Genomic DNA, 24841 nt, shown 5'->3' with positions numbered 1-24841 from the left:
AAACCAAATCCAACAGAATTTGACACCTCTGCCATTTTCTTCTGCTTTTGTTGTCTGTCTTCTTTGTAAGCTTCTTCATGCCTGATCCCCATCTTAACACCTCTCTTTTTTAGATATTCCCAACACTGATTTCTTTTCAGCCCTTTCATAAAGCAAACTGGCCTCTTTGCCTTGTCAATTTTGCTCTCTGAAATGTGACCTCTCACTTTTCATTGTTCATTCTCCATCTTTACCTTCAAAAATTCTACTCAAATCCTCCCAGAATCCCTGTCACCTGCCAGGTGGAGGTGGATCCCATGAACTTACTTTGTAATGAAGATTTGGCGGAATCACAGCCATCCCTTGCAATGGCCCACATTTCTCTTTCTGTACTTATATTCATTTAGTTTCTGTGTTGCATAATGCAGTCTTTTATAGTCACATACTTCTTAGTATTAATCCCTGTTTTGTGTGTATTTATCTTGTCTTCCCAGCAAGAGCGTAAGCCAGACAAGCAGGGGCTGTGTTGACTATGTATTCTACCATCTCTTTTTCAGTGCCAAGAAGTCGCATCACATAATCGGCAAAGGCATGGGCTTTGGAGAACTCTCTCTTGGACCCAAGCCTTGGCTTTGCCACTTACAAACTGTGTGACCAATGACAATTCATATGATCTCTCCAAACCTCTTTCATAAAATTATCATGAGACATAATGCATATAAAATGCTTAACCTGGGGCCTGACTATCATCTAGTAAGCCTTAGCATTTGACAACTTTTATTACTATGTCATAGGTACCATTAATCAGCTCTGGCAGCTGTGAAGGTGTTCAATCTCTTGACTCCAAAAAGATGTCTGGTTTTTAGGATTAACTTCACTCAGGCATTGTTAGGAAGTGTTGAAAAGCATTGGCTAAAAAGCAAGCAAGCAAACAAACAAACAAAAAACCCAGGACCCTACAATTGTACAATTAGAATGTAATTTTTTTTTTTTGGTTCAAGTCAAGCTTGACCTCTCCCAATTGGAAGGAATTGGAAGATCTAGGACCTCTTTGGGTTGAATAGGTGGGTACATGTGTGTGCAGATGTGCGCATGCTTGTGCCTACACATACATGTGAATTTTTCAAAGCAGAGCCTATGACATGTGTTTGTATAGTGCGTCAACACAAATCACCTAGGAGTAGGCTTCCCCAAACACTTTAATGTACACAGCAGGTTGAGTCACACTATCAGTTAACATAGAGTTCCTGGTACTAACCCTTTCCAGACTCCCTACTATCGCTAGGTAAGCAATCCTAGGCTACTCTACACAGCTGACTCATACTTACTGTTAAAACATGACTTGCCAAAGGAGAACTTTCTGCAGGATTCTTCCCTCCAGGACAGGAAACAAAGATTTCCCAAATTTAAGAGGAGAGAACCTCCATGGCCCTACCTAGATATACTCCTGTTTCACAGTCTTATTAAAAGCCATTTCTGGCAGTTCTCTGGAGGACTCCCAGTAAGGTGTCCTGAGAGCACATTAAGGACACCAGGTTAACAGTTGAGAAAAATTCCAGTCCTTACACATGGGGATGGAAGGGAGAAAGGAAACTCTTTCACTGTGTAACACCATCACAGGATTCACTTGAGAGTCTATAGTCTGGGACTCCCAGCTTCTTCGTTTGGAGAACTGTAAAATTATGTGCCACTTCTTTTTACTGTTTTCAAGGCAAGTAGGTGTTAACCTGGAATAGGAAATATGTTGTTGTTGATGATAATGGTGTTATCCTAGGTTTGTTTTTCAACAAATACACCAGATCATGCACATCCAAATGAGTGCTACCCTTTCAAATAGTCACATTGACATATCATATACTTGAAAAAGTGAATTCACCAAACATAACTACTCTGGGTCCCTAAAGTCACAATATACCATAAGTTATGAGCACATATTCTGGAGCCAGCCGACTTGAGCTGAGGTCTTGGCTCCGGTGCTTATGTGGTCTTCAAAAAAATTCTCTCTGAGCCTCATTTTTAGCAATAAGGGGGTTACCAGGGACTGACGCTTTGACCAATAACAGCCTTATTTGCAAGGAGGATGACTGGCTGCCATTTCCCAACAGGGAACTGATAGAGCAAGATTAAAATGACTGCTCACTAGCTGTGTATAATAAAGGATGGGGAGGGGGAGCAGGAGCAAATAGGTACTGCCCCGTGAAGAGAACAGAAAACTGCCCAACTACATGTGAAATAGGATGTGGGTTATATAACAGGAATAGTTGAGATCTGTTGAGAGAGGGGAGAATGAGTCCTGAGTCTATGTGTTGCTATAAATGAGATTTGAGCAAATTGCTTCATTTCCCAGTGCTTCTGTTTCTTTACCTATAAAATGGGGATAATACTATTACTTACCTCATAAGTCTGTGAAGAAGATTAAGTGAGATACTGCATATAAAGCACTTAGCACAATGCCTGACCAATAACAAGCTCGTGTGTGTGTGTGTGTGTGTGTGTGTGTGTGTGTGTGTGTGTATGTGTGTAAAATCACCTAAACACGGTCCTTATCCTCTTTAGGAGCTTGCATTCTTAGAGGTATGAAGAGCACCAGGACATGAAGAGTTGTGCTATCCTAAGTGCTGTGCGAAAGGTACTGATTAATGCTGTTAAGGTGAGATCACATCATGTGGGAACCAGGAGACAGTCTCTGGAGGAGTTAACAGTTGTGATAAGGCTCACAGGATGAGTAGGTTTTTGACAATTCACTTTGGTGCGGTGGTAGATCTGGGAGGAGGGAATAGCCTTGTAGAGGCACAGGGATGGAAAAGTGAGGCATATGTTCAGGGAAGAGAGTATTCAATTTTGTTTGGAGATCACTTGTAAGACTTTGGCCATCCCTGACATTGTTTGGTGTTACAAATCTCAGAAAATAGGGCGCCTGGGTGGCTCAGTTGGTTAAGCGACTGCCTTCGGCTCAGGTCATGATCCTGGAGTCCCGGGATCGAGCCCCGCATCGGGCTCCCCGCTCAGCGGGGAGTCTGCTTCTCCCTCTGACCCTCCCACCTCTCATGTGCTCTCTCTCTCTCTCATTCTCTCTCTCAAATGAATGAATAAAATCTTTAAAAAAAAACAAATCTCAGAAAATAGGCAGCAAAGGTAGGTTGGACACCTATTGAAAGCTAGATAAAAATTCTTATGTCTAGGCAAAAAGGTGATGGGGAGTCGTGGTTGATTTTTGAGTATGAGAATGACCTGATGATATTAGACTTTAGGAAAACTTAGCTGGCAGGATTGTTTAGGATGGATTGGAGAGGGAGGAAAGTTGGAGGCCAGGAGATGGGCTAGGAGGTTACCACCACCATCTAAATGAGAGCTAACAGGGACTGAACTAGAGGATGACAGGAGTCATCCTCACTTCTCTCAACTGACCTCAGCTATATATATATATATATAAAATCCTGTTATATAACCCACATCCTATTTCACATGTAGTTGGGCAGTTTTCTGTTCTCCTCATGGGGCAGTACCTATTTGCTCCTGCTCCCCCTCCCCATCCTTTATTGCACACATCTAGTGAGCAGCTGTTTTTTTAAAAGATTTATTTATTTTAGAGAGAGAGAACGCACAAGTGGGAGGGGCAGAGAGAGAGAGAATCTCAAGCATACCCTGCCCTAAACGCAGAGCCTGGGATGGGGCTCGATCTCACGACCCTGAGATCACGACCCTGATCACAATCTGAGCTGAAACCAAGAGTCGGTCGTTAAACGGACTGCACCACAGGCACCCCTCGTGAGCAGCCATTTTGTTTGTTTATGTATGTATGTATGTATGTATGTATGTATTTATTTATTTTTACCAGTTCCCCGTTGGGAAATGGCTGCCAGTCATCCTCCTTGCTGATAAAGCTGTTGTTCATCAAAGCCTCAGGAGATGGAAAAGAAAAGATGGGCTGAAGAGAAGTTCTCAGTAGGATCTGGTCCTTCTGGAATGGCAGAGTAAGCAAAGTAAGAGTCAAAGAGGACCCCAGTGAAGAGCTAAGGGGGTGTGCAGCAACAGTGGTTGGGCAGTGGCACAGGTTTGGTGACCAGAGGATGACATGTGTGAAGTTACTCTGAGGCGCCAGTGGGCCATAGAAGTGGAGTTGCCCGGCAGGGAGTCAGAAGGAGCAATGAGGACTCAATAGTGCTGTGATTGCACAAAGAATGTTTGAAACACTTTCTTTGGAACCATTCCAACAGGAAAGAATTAAAGTCTTTAGACTCTAAGCACTGACTAGATTATGCCCTTCTATACATAATTCAGAATTTTAAAAGTCCCTACAAAACCATAAAATATATAGAAGGAAGTCCAATAAATTCTGATTTTCCCATGATGACTATTTCAGGGATTAAAAAATATATATGAGAAAATTTACTCCCAAATCTGTCTCTCTGTCTCGATCTCATGCTGGTGCCATAAGTAAGAATGGTCTCAGTCTGTCTTTTGAAAACCCAAGACTGCCAACTGAGCTGGTTCCCAAGCCCCACAAGGACAGCAGGCTCATTACTTTATAATTATGCCGTTTCTTTTTTTTTAAGATTTTATTTATTTATTTGAGAGAGAGGGAGAGAGAGTGCGCACAAGCAGGGGGGAGCAGCAGGCAGAGGTGGGGAGAGAAGCAGGCTTCCCACCGAGCAGGAAACCCAGTGTAGGGCTCCATCCCAGGACCCTGGGCTCAAGACCTGAACTGAAGGCAGACGCTTAACCACCTGAGCCACCCAGGTGCCCCTATGCCTCATTTCTTGGGCACAAAACAGCATTTTGATGAACTTGAACACCTACCTTATTTAATAAAATTAGTCTGAAATGACCTAGCTATTTCCAAAGACCAAATTCCCTCAAAGGGTAATGATCTGTTCCTATTTAGGACACTAGGACATTTAAAAAACCTTTCTACTGATCTCACACAATACACAAAAATCAAATCTGAATGGGTTAAATTCAGATTCCCAAATCCATTCATTTAACAAATACTGAGTACCTACTATGTGCAAGGCACTGTTCTAGGCCCTTGGAGTAAATAGTAAATGAAATAGACGGAAATCCCTGTCCTCTTGAAACTTACATTCTAGGGGCGCCTGGGTGGCTCAGTCTGTAAAGCGTCTGCTTTCTGCTCAGGTCATGATCCCAGGGTCCTGCGATTGAGCCCTGTGTCGGGGCTCCCTGCTCAGTGGGGAGTCTGCTTCTCTCTCTCCCTCTGCACCCCCCACTTCTTCTCTCGCTTTCTCTCTCTCTCTCAAATAAATAAAATCTTAAAAAGAAGAGAGAGAGAAATTTACATTCTAGCTGGGTGGAAAAGTTAACCACAAGTAAACAGCATAGTATGTTGGAAGGTAATGAATGCTATGTGATAAGGAAAAGGCAGTAGGGGATTGGGAGGGCTGGAGTGGAGAAATCTGCAGTTTTAAACTGTGTACTCAGGGGCAGCATTGTTGAAAACTAACATTCGAGCAAAGACTTGAAGAAGATGTGAGTTGGACCTGCTGATACCTGGATTTTTAAAGGGTCACAGACAGAGGAAACCACCAGTGTAAACGCCCCCGAAAGTGGGAGCGTGCCTGGCTTATTCAAGAGTCAGCAAGAACAGTGTGGTTGGATCAGGGTGAGAGGGAAGGAGTGGTAGGAGATGAGGTAGGTTGGACGGGTGGTGGAAGGGGTGAGGTAGATCATTTTATAGGGTCTTCTGAACAACTTTAAAACAATTTTTAAAGATTTATTTATTTGAGGGGGGAGGGGCAGACAGAGGGGGACAGAGAGACTCTCTAGCACACTCTACGCTGAGTGTCGAGCCCCACCCAGGGCTGGATCCCAGGACCCTGAGATCATGACCTGAGCAGAAACCAAGAGTCAAACACAGATGACTGAGCCACCCAGGTGCCCCATAGGCTACTTTAAAGACTTTGGCTTTTACTGTGAGAGAAACTGAGAACTATTGGACGATCTTGAGCAAAAGTGAGATGGGATCTGACTTACATGTAAAAGGATCATTCTGGCTGCTGTGATGAGAATAGATTGTAAGGGGAAAAGGAAGAAACAGGGAGACCAGTTAGGAAGCCATTGCAGTGAGCCTGGCAATTGATGGTGGCAGCTCAGCCCAGGGTGGTAACAGTGAAAGTGGGGAAGGTCATCGGAGTCTGGGTCTATTTTGAACATGGACCCAAAAGAATTTGCTGACGATTTGATGTGGTACATGAGGGGAGGAGAGGAATCAAGGATGACACCAGGGCTTTTGGCCTGAGCAACTGGAAGCACAGAGTTGCCATAACTGAAAGGCAGGACAAAATTATAGAAGCATTAAGAGAAAGTATAATATTATATATTAATATATATTATATAATAATATAAATTAACATTTCTATAGGCTGGGATCAGGGAAGGCTTTCTTAAGGAAGACATGAAACTCAGAAGCTACGAAGAAAAAAAAATTGCTAGATTAACTAGAACAAAATGCAAACCTTCTTTATGGTAGAAGATGTAAAATTTTTTAATAAAAAGTTAGGCTGGAAGAAAATATTTATAATATATGCACCAAACTTAATTCCTTTTTAATTAATTCTTGGTTATCAATCAATCAGTTAATCCTTAATTATGGGGTATGAAATTAAGATTCCTAAGGTATAAGGAGCACTTCAATGATACTGAAAGACATAATTCAATGAAAAGTGTCCTAAGGCCATAAATAGGCAATTCACAGGGAATGGAACACCAATTAAGCCAGCAAACCTATGAAAAAAGGCTCAGCCTCACCAGAGAACTACAAATTAAAACAGCAATGTGACACCAGTTCTCACCCATGGTACTAGTAAAAATAAATGGTATACTTTTCACTATTGACAAGGGTGTGGAGAGACAGGCACTCTCATACACTCTTAATGGAGGTGTCAATTTATAAAGGATTTCCGGTGGACAATATTGCAGACTCTACCAAAATTTAAAGCGTCCGTCTCCTTTGATTCAGCAGTTCCAGTTCTAGGTACCTAATCTACAGAAATAATCATGCAAGTGGGCGGAGATGTAGGCAAAGGGACATCCATTTCACCGTTGTTAATAGTAGTGACAAACTGAAGGCAATGCAAGAATTGACCAACAAGAGAATGGTTAAGTGAGTTGTGGTACATCTGTACAGTGAAATACTCTGCAGCCTTCGAACACATAAGGTAGCTTCTAAGGTGGCGTCGCAAATGCTGACCCAAAGAGACAATAAAAATACTTTTTCAAGGGGGAAAACAAACTATCGAATGATATGCATAGTATGATTACCTTTATGATTCAAAAAACCACCACCACGTGTGTGTGTGTGTGTGTGTGTGAGAGAGAGAGAGAGAGAGAGAGAGAGAGAGAGAACTCGCAGAAGCTCTGAGAAAAACATGAAACTCCCATTGCTTGTGCGCATGGCGTGCAATTACACCCGTGGTTAAGAGAATGGAGGCTTTCTTTTTATTCCCTGAGTACTTCTTCTTTGTTCTTTGAAAATCCCATTACAATCAAAATGTGTTATTTTTGTAATTTTTAAGTTAACAAAAATGAGAAATAAGTCAGAGGCTGCAGATTTCTGAAAGTTCCCAAAGACTCCTGGAAAGAGTAGCATGATTGATACGTGACAGTCCCACTGTGTCACTGTGATGGGAGGGACAGCATCTAATGCGTGCTCTGTGGCCTTGGGAAAGACACAACATTTCTGAGCCTCTGTTTTTTATACAGAGAACGGAGATAATTCCTCCCCTGTTTATTTTAGTCAGTTGCGAAGATAAAATGGAAAAGCGGCTTAAAAGTTATAAAGCCGTGTAAAAATATGAAGCATATTTAACAGTACTTCATGTGCTAGTTAATGACCCACTTCTTTGTCAATAACATCAAAATTCAATACCAAGAAGAGAACTTAGATGATCTCTTTGAGTTTGTTTTCACAGAATTCTTCCTGTCCCAATTGGGTGCGACGTAAGCAGCAATGTAGGCATTTTACTTAAATGTTCTAGAGAGTTCTGTGTTTGTCTGAGATAGTCTGTGTGCAGATGGGTTTTGGCAATAGCCTTAAGTCATACTTTCCACCCCACCCACTTCAGGGCCAGCTAGCTCGGACAGCAGCGGATTAATTAGAAAGCTTTTACTTAGCCCCTGCTTTGTGCTTAGCATTCCACCATGAGCAGATGGCCAGACATCCAAGTTCACCTGGGACTGTTATGATTTACACCGTCTGTCCCATGTAATGCCAATAGCAGCCTATTCACTCTCAAAAGTGTCCTAGGTTTAATGATGAATTATATGCTCACCTATGGGGCATGGAAGGAGACATAGGAAGCCCTTGACTTACAAACACCTGACTTAGAAACCTCTTTCCCTATCCCAGCTCTTCACCACTGGAAAAGCCAGTACTACTTTCATGGATCTTTTGGAGACTTAATGGATTCAGAGGTCAAGGCAGGGCCAAGGCTGAGAATAGTTGATGTGGACCTCCAGAGGGCTGCCCTCCAAATTGCCCTCCTCGGCAAAACCTCCTCCCTCAGACCATTTATCTTTATTGCATTGCCTGATACTCCTGGTGGGAGATTCATTTGGGGTGGAGGAGGCAAGCATTCTCTTTTCAATAGTGTAAACCGGTTGAAGAATGTTCATGGCAATTTTTTCCCCTTCCTAACATGGAGCTGATTGTCTGCTTATACAGAAGAGGGGTATTTCTGGGAGGCGTAAGGTTAGAAAGGAAAAGGTAGTCTTGGAGCGTGAGTTATTCTGGTGAGTAAGACCCTTCCTTAGGGCAAGCTAGGAACTCAAGGGTCCTGGGGGCCATGAGAGTTGGGGACAGAAAAGAAGGTGGGTGTCAAAAGCATACAGTAGTTATTTGCAGGGGGGGGGATGTTGCTTTGGGCTCAACACATATCCTAGGAAGGGAAAGGAATGTTCTTTTTCGGCCCCCTGCTGCTCCTTCCCCTCTTCCCCTGCTCTGTGTGGCCCAGGACCCAGAATTCACACCGGTGGTAGACTATGTGCCTCATAAGTCTGGAAATGAGTCTTCCGTTTAAAGCATCCTGCTTTGGCAGGAATGTGTGCTCTTAGATTCAGTCAATGGGCTTACCAGTACATTTTGGTATATAGCCTTTCTTAACTTGGGGGCTGCCTTATAAGACTTTGTCTCTGCCCTGGAGGGGCTCACAGCTATTGGATTTAGGGGAGACCCAGTTAATAAATAGGAAACTACTGGAAAACAATCAAGTGCCAACTGTAGTGTATTGGTTCTAAGTACAATGCAAATCTATTCAAAGTGGAGCCCAGAGAGGGGTGGTAAACATTAAAAATTATAAAAAAAGCTTTTCATATAAGACAGCATTACTGATCTGCCCTATGAATCTGCTTAGACAGCAAGAAGATAGAGGAGAAAATTCTAAGCAGTGTTGGAATTCACCTGGAGCCAAGGTCTGGCACCAGCCATGAGCATGGACAGGAAAGGTTGTGGAAGGAATCAGGAAGCAGTGGGAAACTGGCCTGGCTAAGGTGAGTGGGGCTCAAACATTTCCTGTAAATTAAAGTTCATAAAACAGGGTGCCTGGCTTGCTCGGTTGGAAGAGCATGCAACTCTTGATCTCGAGGTTATGAGTTTGAGCCCTGCCGCCAGGTGTACAGATTACTTCAATCAATGAAAACTTAAAAAAAAAAGTTCATAAAACACATCACTGTAGCGTGCCCATGTTTCGTGTGACTGAACACTGTGAGGCAAGAAATTGCAACAGCATTTTTCGGGTGGGTGAAGTTCAGATGAGGGGACGGTCAGGTCTTGGAAGGCTGGGAATCCAGATTAAGGACTCGGGTCTTGTTGGAAGGAGTCCGTCGTGGTGTTAACTGAAGATGCTTGGTCAGGGTAGGAACATCGGACCTAAGAACCTGGGGTTGAAGCAGCAGATTGGTGAAAGGACAGATCTGAGAGCCATTGCACTGGTGAAAACAGCAGGATTTAGAGATCACCTAGGAAGAGCCCGAGGAGGCCTTCATGCCTCTCAACTTAAACGTGACAGGAACTCTTGTTAGCAAAGGCTTCTCACCAAGGCAACCTGCCATTCCCTTCTAGGGAACCCCCTTTCCAAAGAAATCCCATTACATCTACTCATTAACCTAATTCTGCAAAAGTTGAGACTCATCCAATGGAAGTCTTAAAGCATTTATTCAACTCACCTGGTGGCACAGCGTTTGGTTGGGGGAATGCTATAGCGTTTCTAACCCGGAAGACCAAAGCACGCTATTCGTTCTACTGCCAAAGTGGTGAGAACCACCACGGCTTCAAAAAAAGTGTAGCGTGTCCAGAGTTTGTTCACACAGAAGTGCATGCTTTTTGCTTCCTAACCCCTGTGTCCTTCCTGTGAACCCTGTCTCCTGAGAAAATCTTAGAGCACCAATTTACTAACCTAATTTGTGAAAGGAGGTTGGTGAATCCATGCTGGAAGGCTTCGATGGAAATATTTGAAATTAATTAGCCTTGTCGGCTTTTATTCGTATAGGCTCACTTCCAACTGTATATCCCCCCCAAGTTTAACTTTTTAATAAGATTGATTTTAAACGCTAAAACTCAGAGAATCTGTGTACAAAGAGCTTGAAGAATTTAAATGCATGGGTTTATTATTAACACAGTAGCAAATATATCAAAGGAAACACGCCCCATGAAAAGTGTTTCAAAGAAACACAAATCTGCTCTGAGAAAGGACTGTACCCAATAAGTAAGCCCGAAGAGGCTGTTTGCTTCGTGATGCCTGCAGATAAGCCTGGCCAAGCTCGGTGTGATTGAAGGAGGCAGTCTGAGACTCAGCCTAGCCCAGGCAAGCAACCGGCCCTCGGCTGCGCTCGACGAACATTGACACAATGGTGTTCGCATTTTGGAAGGTCTTTCTGATCCTAAGCTGCCTTGCCGGTAAGGAAAGGATCTCCAAATCATCAAAGGTGATTGGGGACTGAGTTTTCTCTTAAGCCGAAATCGTGAATTTTTCCATGAATGTTCTCCTCTTGCACTTCAAAGGAATTATGATTACTTTGCTGAATAAAGTAATTTTCAGAGCTCTAGCTTAGCAAATATAGGCCATGTTGTAAATGTAATTTTATGGAGCTTCTGAATTAAAATTTTCTCACAAAAATCACAGGAGTTTTCTCTCTCTCTCTCTCTCTCTCTCTCTCTTTTTAATCTGGAAGGTGAACAGATTAATTTGCTCAGCAGCTGAAGTTTGCACTCAGGATAGTTCCCCCCCCTCTTTTATTTTAGTGATTCTTTTAAGGGAACTCACTGTGATCCACTTGCTTTGTTACGACAAGCAGAGCCTGGCTTGGAGGGCCTGCTATGCTTTACTCTGTAACATTTCTTTAGGAGTTGCAGTTTTCCAAACCAAAGACCTTATTTTGGAAAATATGTGAGTGATTTATTGTTGTGCACGATATGGGTGTTTTTAGGGATTGGAGCAAAACAAAATCATTTTTAGAATCAAGATCCTGATGTTGGTAAGACCCAGGAGAGATCACTAATTCAGAAAATCCCTTGGCTCGTTTTTTCAAATACCAGATCCATTTGAATCTCTTTTTATGATGTTACCTCTATGGTAGGTACAATAATAATGTTTACAGTCATTCTGATACAGTTAAGCCATTGGTAATATTAGGCAGTCATTGGAAGGAGGGTCACTGAGCATATTTAATGACAGAAGAAAAATGTCCAGGATAAAATATTAAGTGAAAAAGCAGATACACACATTTGACTAGAATAAATTGTGAGAAGGTTATATACCAAAGTGCTCATGGTGATTGCCTCTGGATGATGGGATTATAGATGACTTGTTTTATTCCTCAGCTTTTCCCTATTTTCTGGAGTTTCTACAAAGAATATTATACTATTTTCATAATTAAAAATTGTGACTTTTCAAAATTACATGATATTCAGTAATAGTTCTCTAAATGTTCGTTTCTCAGTGCTTAAACAGATGTTCTGTGGAGTCATCAGAAGGCAATATTGTATTTATCCTGTGATCTAACTAGGACTTAGAGCTGGAACAAGCCACCTTTCTCAGCTTCTATCCTGGTGCGAACACGTCACAGTGCCCCCCCCCCCCGCCTCCAGGAATATTCATTTTAAACTTTAACTTTAGACGGTGCAAGTCTTTGTTCCTTCTTAAAGAGCTTCCAGTCATTAGCTAATTGGGTTGCCCCTGGGCCTTCTGCACCAGCCCCCTAAAATCACACATGTAGTTAATCCCCATTTCCTTATGTGAGGCCTTATGCAGGCTTACACTAGACACCAGTTTTGGAATAGTTACAAGAATGACTTTTAACATAACTAACTAATTTTTACTGATTACAAATGTAGTGTATGGGTGTTGTGGACAGGTCGAATATATGAAAACATATAAATAAAATAAAAATCACCCGCAATCTTACCACTCAGAGATTTGAGTGAATTTTTTACATATATTTTTTTCCTTCACAGGTATGTATACATATCACATGGCAAAATTGGGTTTCCACCTTGTATACAGTTTTCTATTGTTTGAAAACTTACTTAGATGACGTCAGGATCTTATTTGATTGTGACTTTTAGAGCAAGGCCCAATCGGAGTGACCCAATAAATACTTTAGAGCCTTTGTTCTTCAAGGACTATATAACCAGTTTTGTTGGTATAGTGTATATCTTGTGTATCTATACCTATATGGTGGCCCGTAGGAAAATACAGTCATGTCAGTCTAGCAGGTAGAATGGAAATATGGTATAATATATTGCTGTTTGCTGTGCTTACATCCATATGGAATTCGGAGAAAGGAAGATTTCCGTAGTCTATACTTGGAATTGGTAGTGTCACTCAGTTGATCCAAATACGTCTGTGAAACAATGATAATGTTTTTATCGAGGCGTAATTTGATGTGCTACCTGGACTGGTTTCCCATCAGGAAGAATGTCATGTTTTTTGGTGTCAGGCACGGTGCCTGGCACATTGTAGGCTCATAGTAAATGTTTGTTGAAAGAATGAATTAGCGGGGCGCCTGCGTGGCTCAGTCGTTAGGCTTCTGCCTTCGGCTCAGGTCACGATCCCGGGGTCCTGGGATTGAGCCCCGCATCGGGCTCCCTGCTCAGCGAGGAGCCTGCTTCTCCCTCTGCCTGCCGCTTCCCCTGCTTGTGTTCCCTCTCTCGCTGTGTCTCTCTCTGTCATATAAATAAATAAAATCTTAAAAAAAAGGTTTAAAAAAAAAGAATGAATGAATTACCTTCTGAAATGCTACCATTTGGAACAACATGGATGGACCTTGATGATGTTATGCTAAGTGAAATAAGTCAGACAGAGAAAGACAAATACTGTAGGATATCACTTAGAAGTGGAATCTACAAAAGCCAAACTCATAGAAACAGAGTAGAACGATGGTTACCAGGGGCTGGGGAGGTGTTAGACAAAGGGTACAAATTTCCAGTTAGAAGATGAGCAAGTTCTGAGGATCTAATGTACAGCATGGTGACTCTAGTTAATAATATTGTATATATACTTGAAAGTTGCTAAGAGAGTAGATCTTAAATGCTCTCACCACAAAAAAGAGATGGTAATTATGTGATGTGATGGAGGTGTTTAGTTCACACTATGGTGGTAGTCATTTTGCAATATGTAAGTGCATCAACGCATTGCACACCTTACACTCATGCTTTGTTTTTTGTCAATTTTATGTCAGTAAAGCTAGAAAAATAAAAGAATGAATTACCTTCCCAAACCCCAAGCATTCAGAAATAATTTTCACGTTCATATTTAAAATCAATTTTCTGTACAATTAAGCAAGACAGATTTTAATCAGAATCTTTCTGTATAATGGCATATGTCAATTATACTGCAATAAAAGTTGATATGATCAAAAAAATCTTTCTGATGACTTCTTAGGAAGTCTTAGGTTGCATTCCATTTCAGGAAAATCATTTCCATCAAAAATGTCTTCTGCAAAAAGTTCACACATATCATTTAGATACTTGTAGTATATGTTAGTCACCTGTTAACAAGGTATTTTAATGTTATTTTCATTTTCTGGCTGTATGGGCTAGCACTTCAAAGCAGTAATATACTGGAGCTTTAGTCTCATGCTCAAATCCAAAAAGTGATCCCTTGGTTATATTATAAGTCAAAAATGAAGCAATTATATGCGAGGTTGCTGGAAATTAAATCACTTCAAATGCATCATGTTAAGTATGGTTATTTGAGGAATGTTTTTGCTGTGGTATATTAAGAGAATAATTCCCCATAAGCACGGTGCCTGCCATATTGTAGGCATTAAGTACACGAGTGAACAATCATTATCAAACCATGAAAGAAAACATCTTTTAAAAACAATTAATTTAAGTGTATAGAGTTCGGATTAGTTTCTTTTAATAATCACCACTGAATTTTAAAAACAACCACGCATATTTTAACCACATATGTGTTGTTTCGCTTTCTCATCCAGCCAGGACAGTGAGGGAGAGTGCAGTTCTGAGTTTTATTTAATTCAGGCACTAATCTACAGGTTGCTATTCATTCACTGTCTTGTTAATACAGAGATTTTTCTGACTTTTTCTGTTTTAAAATAATTTCCCAATTTAGAGTAAATTAATCCAAAGGGAGGGAACTTTTTTTACCTGCCACTCACAGAAGGTTACATTTGTACTCTTCACTCTCCACACGTGACTATCTCAACTTAAATTAATTCAAGTGAAATGAAATGAGAAATTCAGTTCTTCAGTCACCTAGCCACATTCCACGTGCTCAGCAACCACATGTGGGTAATGACTTACTGAATTGGATGGTAATGCAGAGATAGAATATTTACACCATCACAGGAAATCCTGTTGGATGGGCTAGAGGCTGATCTCCATGGCTTAAGTAATGTGCACTAATGGAATCAGGTGACATTTTTTAAAAGTTCATCTGGAAATATGTAGCTTTGGGTTCTGAAGCATACTGTAGCTCTATTAGGGAGGGACAACTTCTGAAAACCATCTTTTCTTCAGAATTTAAGGATTGATTGTGGTGCTGTATTAGGAATCTGGACAATAAGATGGTCTAGAGATACTGCCTGGCCAACGGTTACCTATTTATAGGACAATGTGTAGTATTCTTAAAAAAAAAATACAGTTTCACAGTAGATTTGGAGGTTACCATCCTTATTCCAAGGTGATACTGTCGAGCTTCTACAGATCTCAAATTATTTATGTATTTGTATGTCTTCTATTTTTAAAAACGTTGCAAATGTTTAAATCACATTTATAGTTCCTAAAGCCTTGATTTTCATTTGCCCTCATTCTGGTCTGTGCTCTAAATGGCTTCCTGCTGCGTTGATAGGGCGGGCAGAGATTGTGTCTGTCTTGTTCATTGATTGCCCCGTGTTTAGCACTGTATGTGGCACAAAACAGGTGCTCAACAGGTATTTGCTGGTAGACAGCACGGCCTCTTGCATGGCTTGCCTTGTGTGAGAGCCGTGCTTACTTTGCCTTCCAGCGTTTGCTGAGAGCAGCCTTTGAAGGGTATTGGGTTGGGGGGGGGAAGGTGCATACTTTGTCATAAACTCCCACCATTAGCTAGTCCCATAACAGACACTGGGACCTGAACTAGAAGACAAAAATGATGGCCAAATAATACCTTCAACATCTGTTTTTAGGGGAAAGTTTCTGGGAACTTTAATGGCCACCAAATGCCCATTCCGTCCTTTTTATTTTGGACACTTAAAAGACATTTGGAAGTCATCATTTGAGCATAGCCAAAGATGTGTCTAACTTCCAGGAAAAAATGAGATGCAGTCTTTGAGGGCAGGAGAGAGAGCCACTTAGCCTTCCCCAGTAAAGCTTCCATTGGAAAGAGTAGCTGTTTGCTGTGGATCCGTTTTGTTTTTTGGAGAGGCAAAATGGGACCTGGGAGAGCATGGAGAGAACATGGGGAAGAGGAAAACTGCACGGAGTCAGAAGGTGCTGCATTGGTGTCTATCTTAAATCACTTTTCTCAGTTGATCACCATATCGGTTGCCCTATAAACACCCAAACTCTGGCAGAGAAGCAGCTGGACCAGGTGGCTTGGCTGTGACAGAGAACTTGGCTATTGAATAGGGAAAACCAGGGGTCTCAGTACATGGTTTGCTTTTTCTTCTAATTTTTCAAAATGTTTGTCAATTCCCTGAGTTATGTTTGCCTGTCGTTAAGTAAGAAAATTTTTAAATTAGGGAAGTGTTGGGGTATGCAGAATTGGGAAGGGGGCCAGGATTTGTCTTTCTGTACTATTTCCTCTGATCTTTCCATGATCTCTATGTCTTCACTCTCTTCTTATCTGTAACCCTGCAAGCAGCCAGAACTCCGACCCGGGTTCCCCTGCAGCATGGAGAGTGTCTCTTAAACTTGACCTTTTCTTCTAATACCGGCCTGACAGTCTTATGTTCCATCCTGGAGAACTTCTATACTCTTGCAATGGGTAATAACCAGTTAATCAGATGTGCCAGTGCCTATACAGTGTTACCCAAAGTATTGTTCCCTATCACAGCCCTTTTGAAAGATGCTTACGTAGTCCTGAGAATTTGAAGCAAGTTTTGGGGTAGGGGTCTCTTTGGTGTTCCTCCAAATCATAGGGGCAGCTCACGCTTTTGGAAGGCCACCAGTTCTCAAACTTGGTGGCCTCAGGACCCTGTTACACTCTGAAAACTTGAGGGAAATTGCTAGTCTGGATAAAAGGGCATGGATCTGCTTGTCCTTGCTTCTTTCTGCTTAGCACAAGTATAAACCCTCCCTGGAAATAATGCAAGAGACAACCAAGAGAAAACTCTGAAAGATGGTAAGAAGAAGCAAAGTGGTTTGGAGCCCTGGGAATAACACAATGGCAAAGTGTCCTGTTTCTTTCCACCCCAAAGAAGAAGGGTAGCCAGTTCTGGCATTTCCAGATCCCAACCTAGCAACAGAGGGCAGCCTAGGGAAGCTTATTCTTCCACCAGATCTAATGAGAGTCCCTCTGACATCAAGTGAGCCCAGCACCACCGGGTGAGTCATCAGAAGCCACCCTAACAAGAGTAGACAAAGGAAGCATTCTTTTTCCCCACTGGGCCTGAGACTCCTCACTTTCATCTAGAGATACTGAGGTGGGAGGGTAGAACAGACAAGAGGAATGAAGTCACAGCAAATGCTCAGTTCTGGAAGCTCTGAGACTCTCTCCCCACCCCCGAGACACAGGAGTAGCCCGGGCTCCCAGTAGGAGTGTCCTACCATACCGATCCCCCACTGAGAGACCCCCAGCAACCTGACCTGAGGAAACCCTTCCACCCCCTCAGGCAAAAGAATCAGAGACAAACAGAAGCCCTAGTGATAGCGGATAAACCAAAGAGACCAAAACAACACTGCAGAGACTCTGGAAATTAAACTAGCGTTAGAATCCCAGCCCACAAAAGTAGGCTGAGCCCTGTGGGTAAAACATGAAACCAAAGAAAAGAGACTGTCTGCTAAAATGACAGATTTAAATGGGAGCTTCCTAACATGATAGACAAAATGTCTGCGGGTTTGGACAAATGTATAATGACATGTATCTGCCATATATTATCATATAGAATATATTCACTGCCCTAAAAATCCTCTGTGCTCCACCTATTCATGCCTTCCTCCCCACTAACCCCTTGAATCCAATGATCTTTTTACTGTCTCTATAGTTTTGTCTTTTCCAGGATATCAGAATTGAAATCATATAGTATACAGACTTTCCAGATTGGCTTTTTTCACCTAGTAATATGCATTTAATGTTCCTCCATATCTTTCCATGGCTTAATACCTCTTCTTTTTAGCACTGAATAATATTCTGTTGTTTGTATATACCACGGTTTATGTATTTTTATTTTATTTTTAAAAGTATTTTTAAAAAGATTTATTTATATTTAGAGGGAGAGGGAGAGCAAGAGAGCACAAGTGGGCGGAGGGGCAGAGGGAGAGAGAAATCGAGAGAGAGAATCCGCAAACAGACTCCCCACTGAGTGGGGATCCCGCGGGGCTTGATCCCAGGACCCTGAGATCATGACCTGAGCCAAAATCAAGAGTCTGACACTCAACCGACTGAGCTACCCAGGCGCCCCTATATACCACAGTTTATTAATCCATTCACCTACTGAAGGACGTCTTGGTTGCTTCCAATTTGGGCAATGATAAATAAGGCTGCTGTAAACATTCATGTGCAGGTTTTTGTGTGGATATAAATTTTCAACCTTTTTGGGTAAATACCAAGGAGCATAATTGCTGGATAGTATCATAATAGTGTGTTTAGTTTTGTAAATAAACACCAAACTGTCTTCCAAAATGCCTGTACCATTTTGCATTCCCACCATTAATGAATGAGAGTTCCTGTTGTTCCACATCCTCACTAGCATTTGGTGTTGTCGGTGTTCTGGATTTGGGCCACTCTAATGGGTGTGTAGTAGTATCTCATTGTTTTAATTTGCATCCCCCGATGACATAGGATGTGAAGCATCATTTCATATGCTTATTTGCCATCTGTATATCCTCTTTGGTGAGATGTCTGTTGAGGTCTTTAATCCATTTTAATGTGGTGGTTTGTTTTCTTATTAATGAGTTTTAAGAGTTCTTTGTATATTTTGGATAGCAGACCATTATCAAATATGTCTTTTGCAAATAGTCTCTGTTACTCTGTGGCTTTAGTCTTCTCATTCTCTTGACAGTGTCTTTTGCAGAGCAGAATATTTTAGTTTTAATAAAGTCCAGCTTACCAATTATTTCTTTCATGGATTGTGCCTTTGGTGGTGTATCTAAAAAATTCATTACTTGGGGCGCCTGTGTGGCTCAGTTGGTTAAGCGACTGCCTTCAGCTCAGGTCATGGTCCTGGAGTCCCGGGACTGAGTCCCACATCGGGCTCCCTGCTCGGTGGGGAGTCTGCTTCTCCCTCTGACCCTCCCCCCTCTCATGCTCTCTCTCTCTCTCTCTCATTCTCTCTAATAAGTAAATAAAATCTTTAAAAAAATTCATTACTATACCCAAATCATCTGGGTTTTCTCCTATGTTATATTCTAGGAGTTTTATATTTTACTTTTTTCATTTAGATCTGTGATCCATTTTGAGATGATTTTTGTGAAGGGTGTAAGGTCTGTGGCTAGATTCATTTTTTGTACATAGGCATCCAGTTGTTCTAGCACCATTTGTTGAAAAGATTATCTTTGTTCCATTGTATTGCCTTTGCTCCTTCCTTTGTCAAAGATCAGCTGACTGTTTTATGTGGGTATATTTCAGGGCTCTCTATTGTGTTCCATTGATTTATTTGTCTATTTTTTTCACCAGTACTATACAGTCTTGATTACTATAGCTTTATAGAAAGTCTTGAAGTAGTGTCAGTCCTCCAAATTTTTCTTCTTCAATATTGTGTTGGCTATTCTGGGTCTTTTACTTCATACAAACTTTAGAATAACCTTGCCAATATCCACAAAATAACTTCCTGGGATTTTGATTAGAATAACATTGACTTGATAGATCTAGTTGGGAAGAACTGACATCTTAAAAATGTTGAGTCTTCCTATTCTATTGATACATAGATTACCTCTCCATTTATTTGTGTTTTTTTTTTAAATTTCTTTCATCAGAGTTTTCTAGTTTTCCTCATATAGCTTTTGTATAGATTTTGTTAGATTTATACTCAGGTATTTCATTTTAGGGGATGCTAATGTAAATGGTACTGTGTTTTTAATTTCAAATTCCACATGTTCATGGCCAGTATATAGGAAAGCATTTAACTTTTGTGCGTTAATCTTGTATCCTGAACACTGGCTTTAATTGCTATTAGTTCCGTAAGTTTTCTTTGTTGTTATTGATTCTTTTGGATTTTTTCTACATAGGCAATCACGACATCTGTTATTTCCTTCACAATCTGTATACTTTTTATTTCCTTTTTGTATCTTATTGCATTAGGTAGAACTTCCAGAATTAGGTTGAAAAGGAGTGATGAGAGGTAACATCCTTGTCTTGCTCCTGATCTTAGTAGGAAAGCTTCTAGTTTCTCACCATAAAGGATGATGTTAGCTGCAGTTTTTTTTGTAGATGTTCTTGATCAAGTTGAGGAAGTTCCCCTATATTCCTAGTTGAGAGTTTTTATCACAAATGGATGTTGGACTTTGGCAAATGCTTTTTCCGCATATACTGATATGATCATGTGATTTTCAAAAATCTGTTCATGTGATAGATTGCATTAATTCTTTTTCAAATTTTGAGCCAGCCTTGCAGACCTGAGATAAATCCCACTTGGCCATGGTGTGGGATTATTTTTATGCATGGTTGGATTTGATTTACTAGTATTTTGTTGAGGATTTTTGCATCTGTGTTCATTAGATATATTGGTCTATAGTTTTCTTGTAATGTCTTTGTCTGGTTTTAGTATTAGGGTGATGTTGACATTATAGGATGAGTTAGGCAATATTTCTTCTGTTCTATCTTCTGAGAGAGATTGTAGAAAATTGTTAAAATTTCTTCCTTAAATGTTTGGTAGAATTCACCAGTGAACCCATCTGGGCCTGGTGCTTTCTGTTTTGGAAGGTTATTAATTATTGATTCAATTTCTTTAGTAGATATAGAGTAGATACAGGCCGGCCAAAATTGTCTACTTCTTGTGTGAGAGTTTTAGTAGGTTGTGTTTTTCAAGGAATTGCCCCATTTTATCTAGGTTATCAAATTTGTAGGCATAGAGTTGTTCCTAGTATTCTTTTATTATCCTTTTAATGTCCATGGTATCTATAGTCATGCTCTCTTTCATTTCTGATATTAGCAATTTGTGTTCACTGTACTTTTTTCTTAGCCAAGTTAGAGTCTTTTCAATTTTATCATCTTTGCCAATAACCAGTTTTGGTTTCATTGGTTTTCTGTATTGATTTCTTATTTTCAATTTCATTGATTTCTGCTCTAATTTTTATTATTTATTTTCTTCTGCTTTGGATTTAATTTGTTCTTTTTTTCTAGTTTCCTAAAGTGCAAGCTTATGTGATTGATTTTAGATCTTTCCTGTTTTCTAATATATGCATTCAATGCTGCAAATTTCCCTCTAAGTGACGCTTTTGTTGCACACCCACAAATTTTTATAAGTTGTGTTTTCATTTGCATTAATTAAAAATATTTTAAAATTTCTCTTGAGATTTCTTTGACTCATGTGTTCTTTAGAAGTGTGTTGTTTAATCTCCATGTATTTTGGGACTTCCCAGTAATCTTTTTGTTAATTTATTTCTACTTTAATTCCATTGTGGTCTGGGAGCAGACATTGTGTGATTTCTCTTCTTTTAAATGTGTTAAGATTTGTTTTAAGGCCCATAATGTGGTCTATCTTGGTGAGTATTCATAGTGGGTTACTTTTTAAGATTTATTTATTTGAGAGATGGGGGAAAGGCAGAGAGAGAGAGAGAGAGTCAGAATCTTTAAGCAGACTCCATGCTGAGCAAGGAGCCTGACATTGGGCTTGATCCCACCACCCTGAGATCATGACCTGAGACAAAACCAAGAATCAGATGCTTAAATGACGGCACCACCCAGGCGTCCCCATAATGTTTGAAAATATATCTCTTCGTATAAAACACTTCACCCAACCATAGCAGAATGCACTTGTTTCCCCGAGCCCCCACAGAACATTTACCAAGATAGAATATGTGCTTGGCCATAAAAAAAAAAAAACCCTCCACAAATGTAAAAGAATTAAAATCATGCAGAATCTGTTCTCTGAGCACAATGGAATCAAACTAGAAATCAAGAACAGAAAGAGAACAGGAAAGTCTCTAAACAGTTGGGAATTATACAACACACTTCTAAATAACCCATGGACCAAAAAGGAAATCTCAAAGGAAATTTAAAGAATATACATAAAGCTGAATTAAAATGAAAACATAACATATGGAAATATGTAATATGCAACTAAAGCAGTGCTGAGGGAGAAAATTATAGCACTGAATGCTTCCATTTGAAATTAAGAAAAGTGTCAAGTCAATAATTGAGGTTTCTAGGAACTGGAAGAAGAGTAAAATAAACCCAAAGCAAAGAGAAGAAAGGAAGTAATGAAGAGCTGAAATCAATGAAATTGAGATAAGAAAGTTATTATTATTTTTTTTAAAGATTTTACTTATTTGTTTGACAGAGAGAGACAGCCAGAGAGAGAACACAAGCAGGGGGAGTGGGAGAGAGAGAAGCAGGCTTCCCGTGGAGCAGGGAGCCCGATGCGGGGCTCAATCCCAGGACCCTGGGATCATGACCTGAGCCGAAGGCAGACACTTAACAACTGAGCCACCCAGGCGTCCCGAGATAAGAAAATTATTAAATGAAACAAAAATCTGGTTCTTCGAACAAAGTAGATTAATAATATTAACAAACCTCTAGCAAGATTGGTAAAAATAAAAAGAGATAAGACACAAATCTCCAATATCAAAAATGAAATATAGGATATCAGCACAGATCCTGAAGTCACTAAAAATATAACAAGGAAATACTGTGAACAACTTTACATTCATATATTTGACAAAATAGAAGAAATGGACCAATTCCCCCAAAACAACAAACTACTAAAACTCACCCAAAATAAAGTAGATAATCTGAATATCCCCAAACCCTTAAAGAAATTGAATTCATAATTTAAAAGGCTACTGAAAAAGAAATATCCAGGCCTAGATACTTTCACTGGATAATTCTACCAAACATTTAAAAAAATAATTAACAACAATTTTACACAATCTCTTCCAAAACATAGAAGAGGAGGGAACACTTTCAACTAATTTTGAGGCTAGTATTACCCTAATATTAAAACCAGACAGTACAGAAATAGAAAACTATAGACCAAATTCTTTCATGAACTTAGACTAAAAAACCCACAACAAAACACTAGGAAATTGAATCCTACTATGTTTAAAAAGAATTCTACACCATGACCAAGTGGGATTTATTTCAGGTATGTAAGGCTGGCTCAACACTCAAAGTCATTCAGTGTAATCTATCATATCAACTGGCTAAAGAAAAAAGCAAATGATTCTATCAATTGATACAGAAAGAGCATCTGACAAAATCCAATACTCATTCATGATAAAGACTCTCAGCAAGTTAAGCAAAAGGTGTGTTCGTTTCCAAGAGCTGCTGTCACAAATTGCCAGAAACTGGGTGGCTTAAAACAAGAGAAATTTATTCTCTCACAGTTCTGGAGGCTGAAAGTCTGAAGTTAAAGCTTTGGCAATATTGTTTCTCTCTAAAATCTCTGAAGGAGAATCTGTGTCATGCCTTTCTGCTACTTGGCTTCTAGAAATTCTTGGTGTCTCTTTGTGTGTATATACAATGCTCCAATGTTTGATTTTATCTTCATATGGCCTTTCTCTTTGTGTATCTGTGTCAAATCTCCCTCTCCTTTTTCTTATGGGGACAACAATCACTGGATTTAAAGTCCACCCTAAATCCAGAATCATTTCTTCTCAAGATCCTTAAATTAATTACATTGCAAAGACCCTATTTCCAAATAAAGTCACATTCACAGATATCAGGAATTAGAACTTGTACATATCTTTTGGTGGGACACAATTTAACCCATGACAAAGGAGAATTACCTCAACTTGATTAAAAGCATCTACAAATAACCTAACAGCTAACATGTTTTGAATTATGTTATGTACATGTTGTACACGTAAAGTACTGGAAGTTATAGCCACTGCAATAAGGTAATAAAAAGAAATCAAAAGCATATAAATTGGAAAGGAAGAAATAAAACTGTCTCTACCCAAGAAGAGACTGGAATCTAGATTATATAAAGAAACTCTCCAAATTCACCAGTTGAAAATTAAATAATCAATCCAATTAGAAAATGTGCTAAAGATATGAACAGGCCTTTCGCTGAGGAAGATATACAAATGGCAAATTATCACATAAAAAGTTGTTTAGCATCATTAAATTGCATCAGGGAAAGACACATTAAAATCACAATGATATATTACCACCCACTTATTATAATGACTAAAGTAGAGGATAGTGACAACACCAGAGATTGGGGTGTTGAGAGACTGGGGGTGGAGAGATTGGACCACTCATATGTTATTGGTGGGAATGTTTATTGGTATAGCCACTCTGGAAAACAATGTGGCTGGTTTTCAGTTTGTTTGTTTGTTGCCTTTTGTATTTTTTAAAGTAGGACCTTTGCCCAGTGTGGAGCCCAACATGGGGCTTGAAACCATGACCCCAAGATCAAGACCTGAGCTGAGATCAAGAGTCGGACACTCAACTGACTGAGCCACCCAGGCACCCCTGTTTTTGTTTTTAATAAAACTAAACATGTCACTACCATCTGACCCATCAATTGCACTCTTGGGAATTTATCCCAGTGAAATAGAAATTTATGTTCCTACAAAAAACTGTACATCAGAGTTTTATCCAACAGCTAAAACCTGGAAACAACCTAGATGTCCCTAAATGGGTGAATTGTTAAACGGATTGAATACTCCTAACCAATAAATGGCAATGAGTTACCAATACAATAATTTAATAATTTATTATAATATACAGTAATATCATTTTGATCTTAAAGCCTCTCAAAATGGTCTTAGGGATAAGGTGACCAACTCATCCTGGTTTTCCTGAGATTTTCCTGATTTAAGCACTGAACATCCTAGCAAAATCAGTATGGTTTGCCTGAGACCCGGTTTTAAAACTGAAAGTTCCTCCAAAGAAGACATACAAATGGCCAACAGACACATGAAAAAAATGCTCAACATCACTCATCATCAGGGAAATACAAATCAAAGTCACAATGAGATACCACCTCGCACCTGTCAGAATGGCTAAAATAACAACTCAGGAAACAATAGATGTTGGCAAGGATGTGGAGAAAGGGGAACCCTCCTACACTGTTGGTG

General features: G+C 40.1%; 1 protein-coding gene across 3 annotated transcripts in view; it reads left to right on the top strand.

Moving 5' to 3' along the window:
• The first annotated feature begins 2535 nt into the window (after positions 1 to 2535).
• Positions 2536 to 24841, top strand: part of VSIG1 (V-set and immunoglobulin domain containing 1) — a 44282-nt gene continuing 21976 nt past the window's right edge. Inside the window, exons 1-2 of one of the 3 annotated variants that reach the window (XM_073885783.1) lie at positions 2536 to 2608; positions 3818 to 3962. Coding sequence is in view for 2 of the 3 variants with exons in the window: in XM_073885782.1 (XP_073741883.1) it covers positions 10840 to 10888 (49 nt within the window). In the remaining variant the exon portion in view is untranslated. Of the gene's footprint in view, positions 2609 to 3817; positions 3963 to 10682; positions 10889 to 24841 lie in introns of those variants that run through there. The other 2 variants (XM_073885782.1, XM_025853714.2) reach the window with 2 other exon arrangements.

The sequence above is a fragment of the Callorhinus ursinus genome, unplaced genomic scaffold, assembly GCF_003265705.2.
Source record: "Callorhinus ursinus isolate GAN/ISIS: 27379988/994484 unplaced genomic scaffold, GSC_fseal_2.0 scaffold65, whole genome shotgun sequence".
NCBI lineage: Eukaryota > Metazoa > Chordata > Mammalia > Carnivora > Otariidae > Callorhinus > Callorhinus ursinus.
This window is presented reverse-complemented; position numbering and strand designations above follow the sequence as displayed.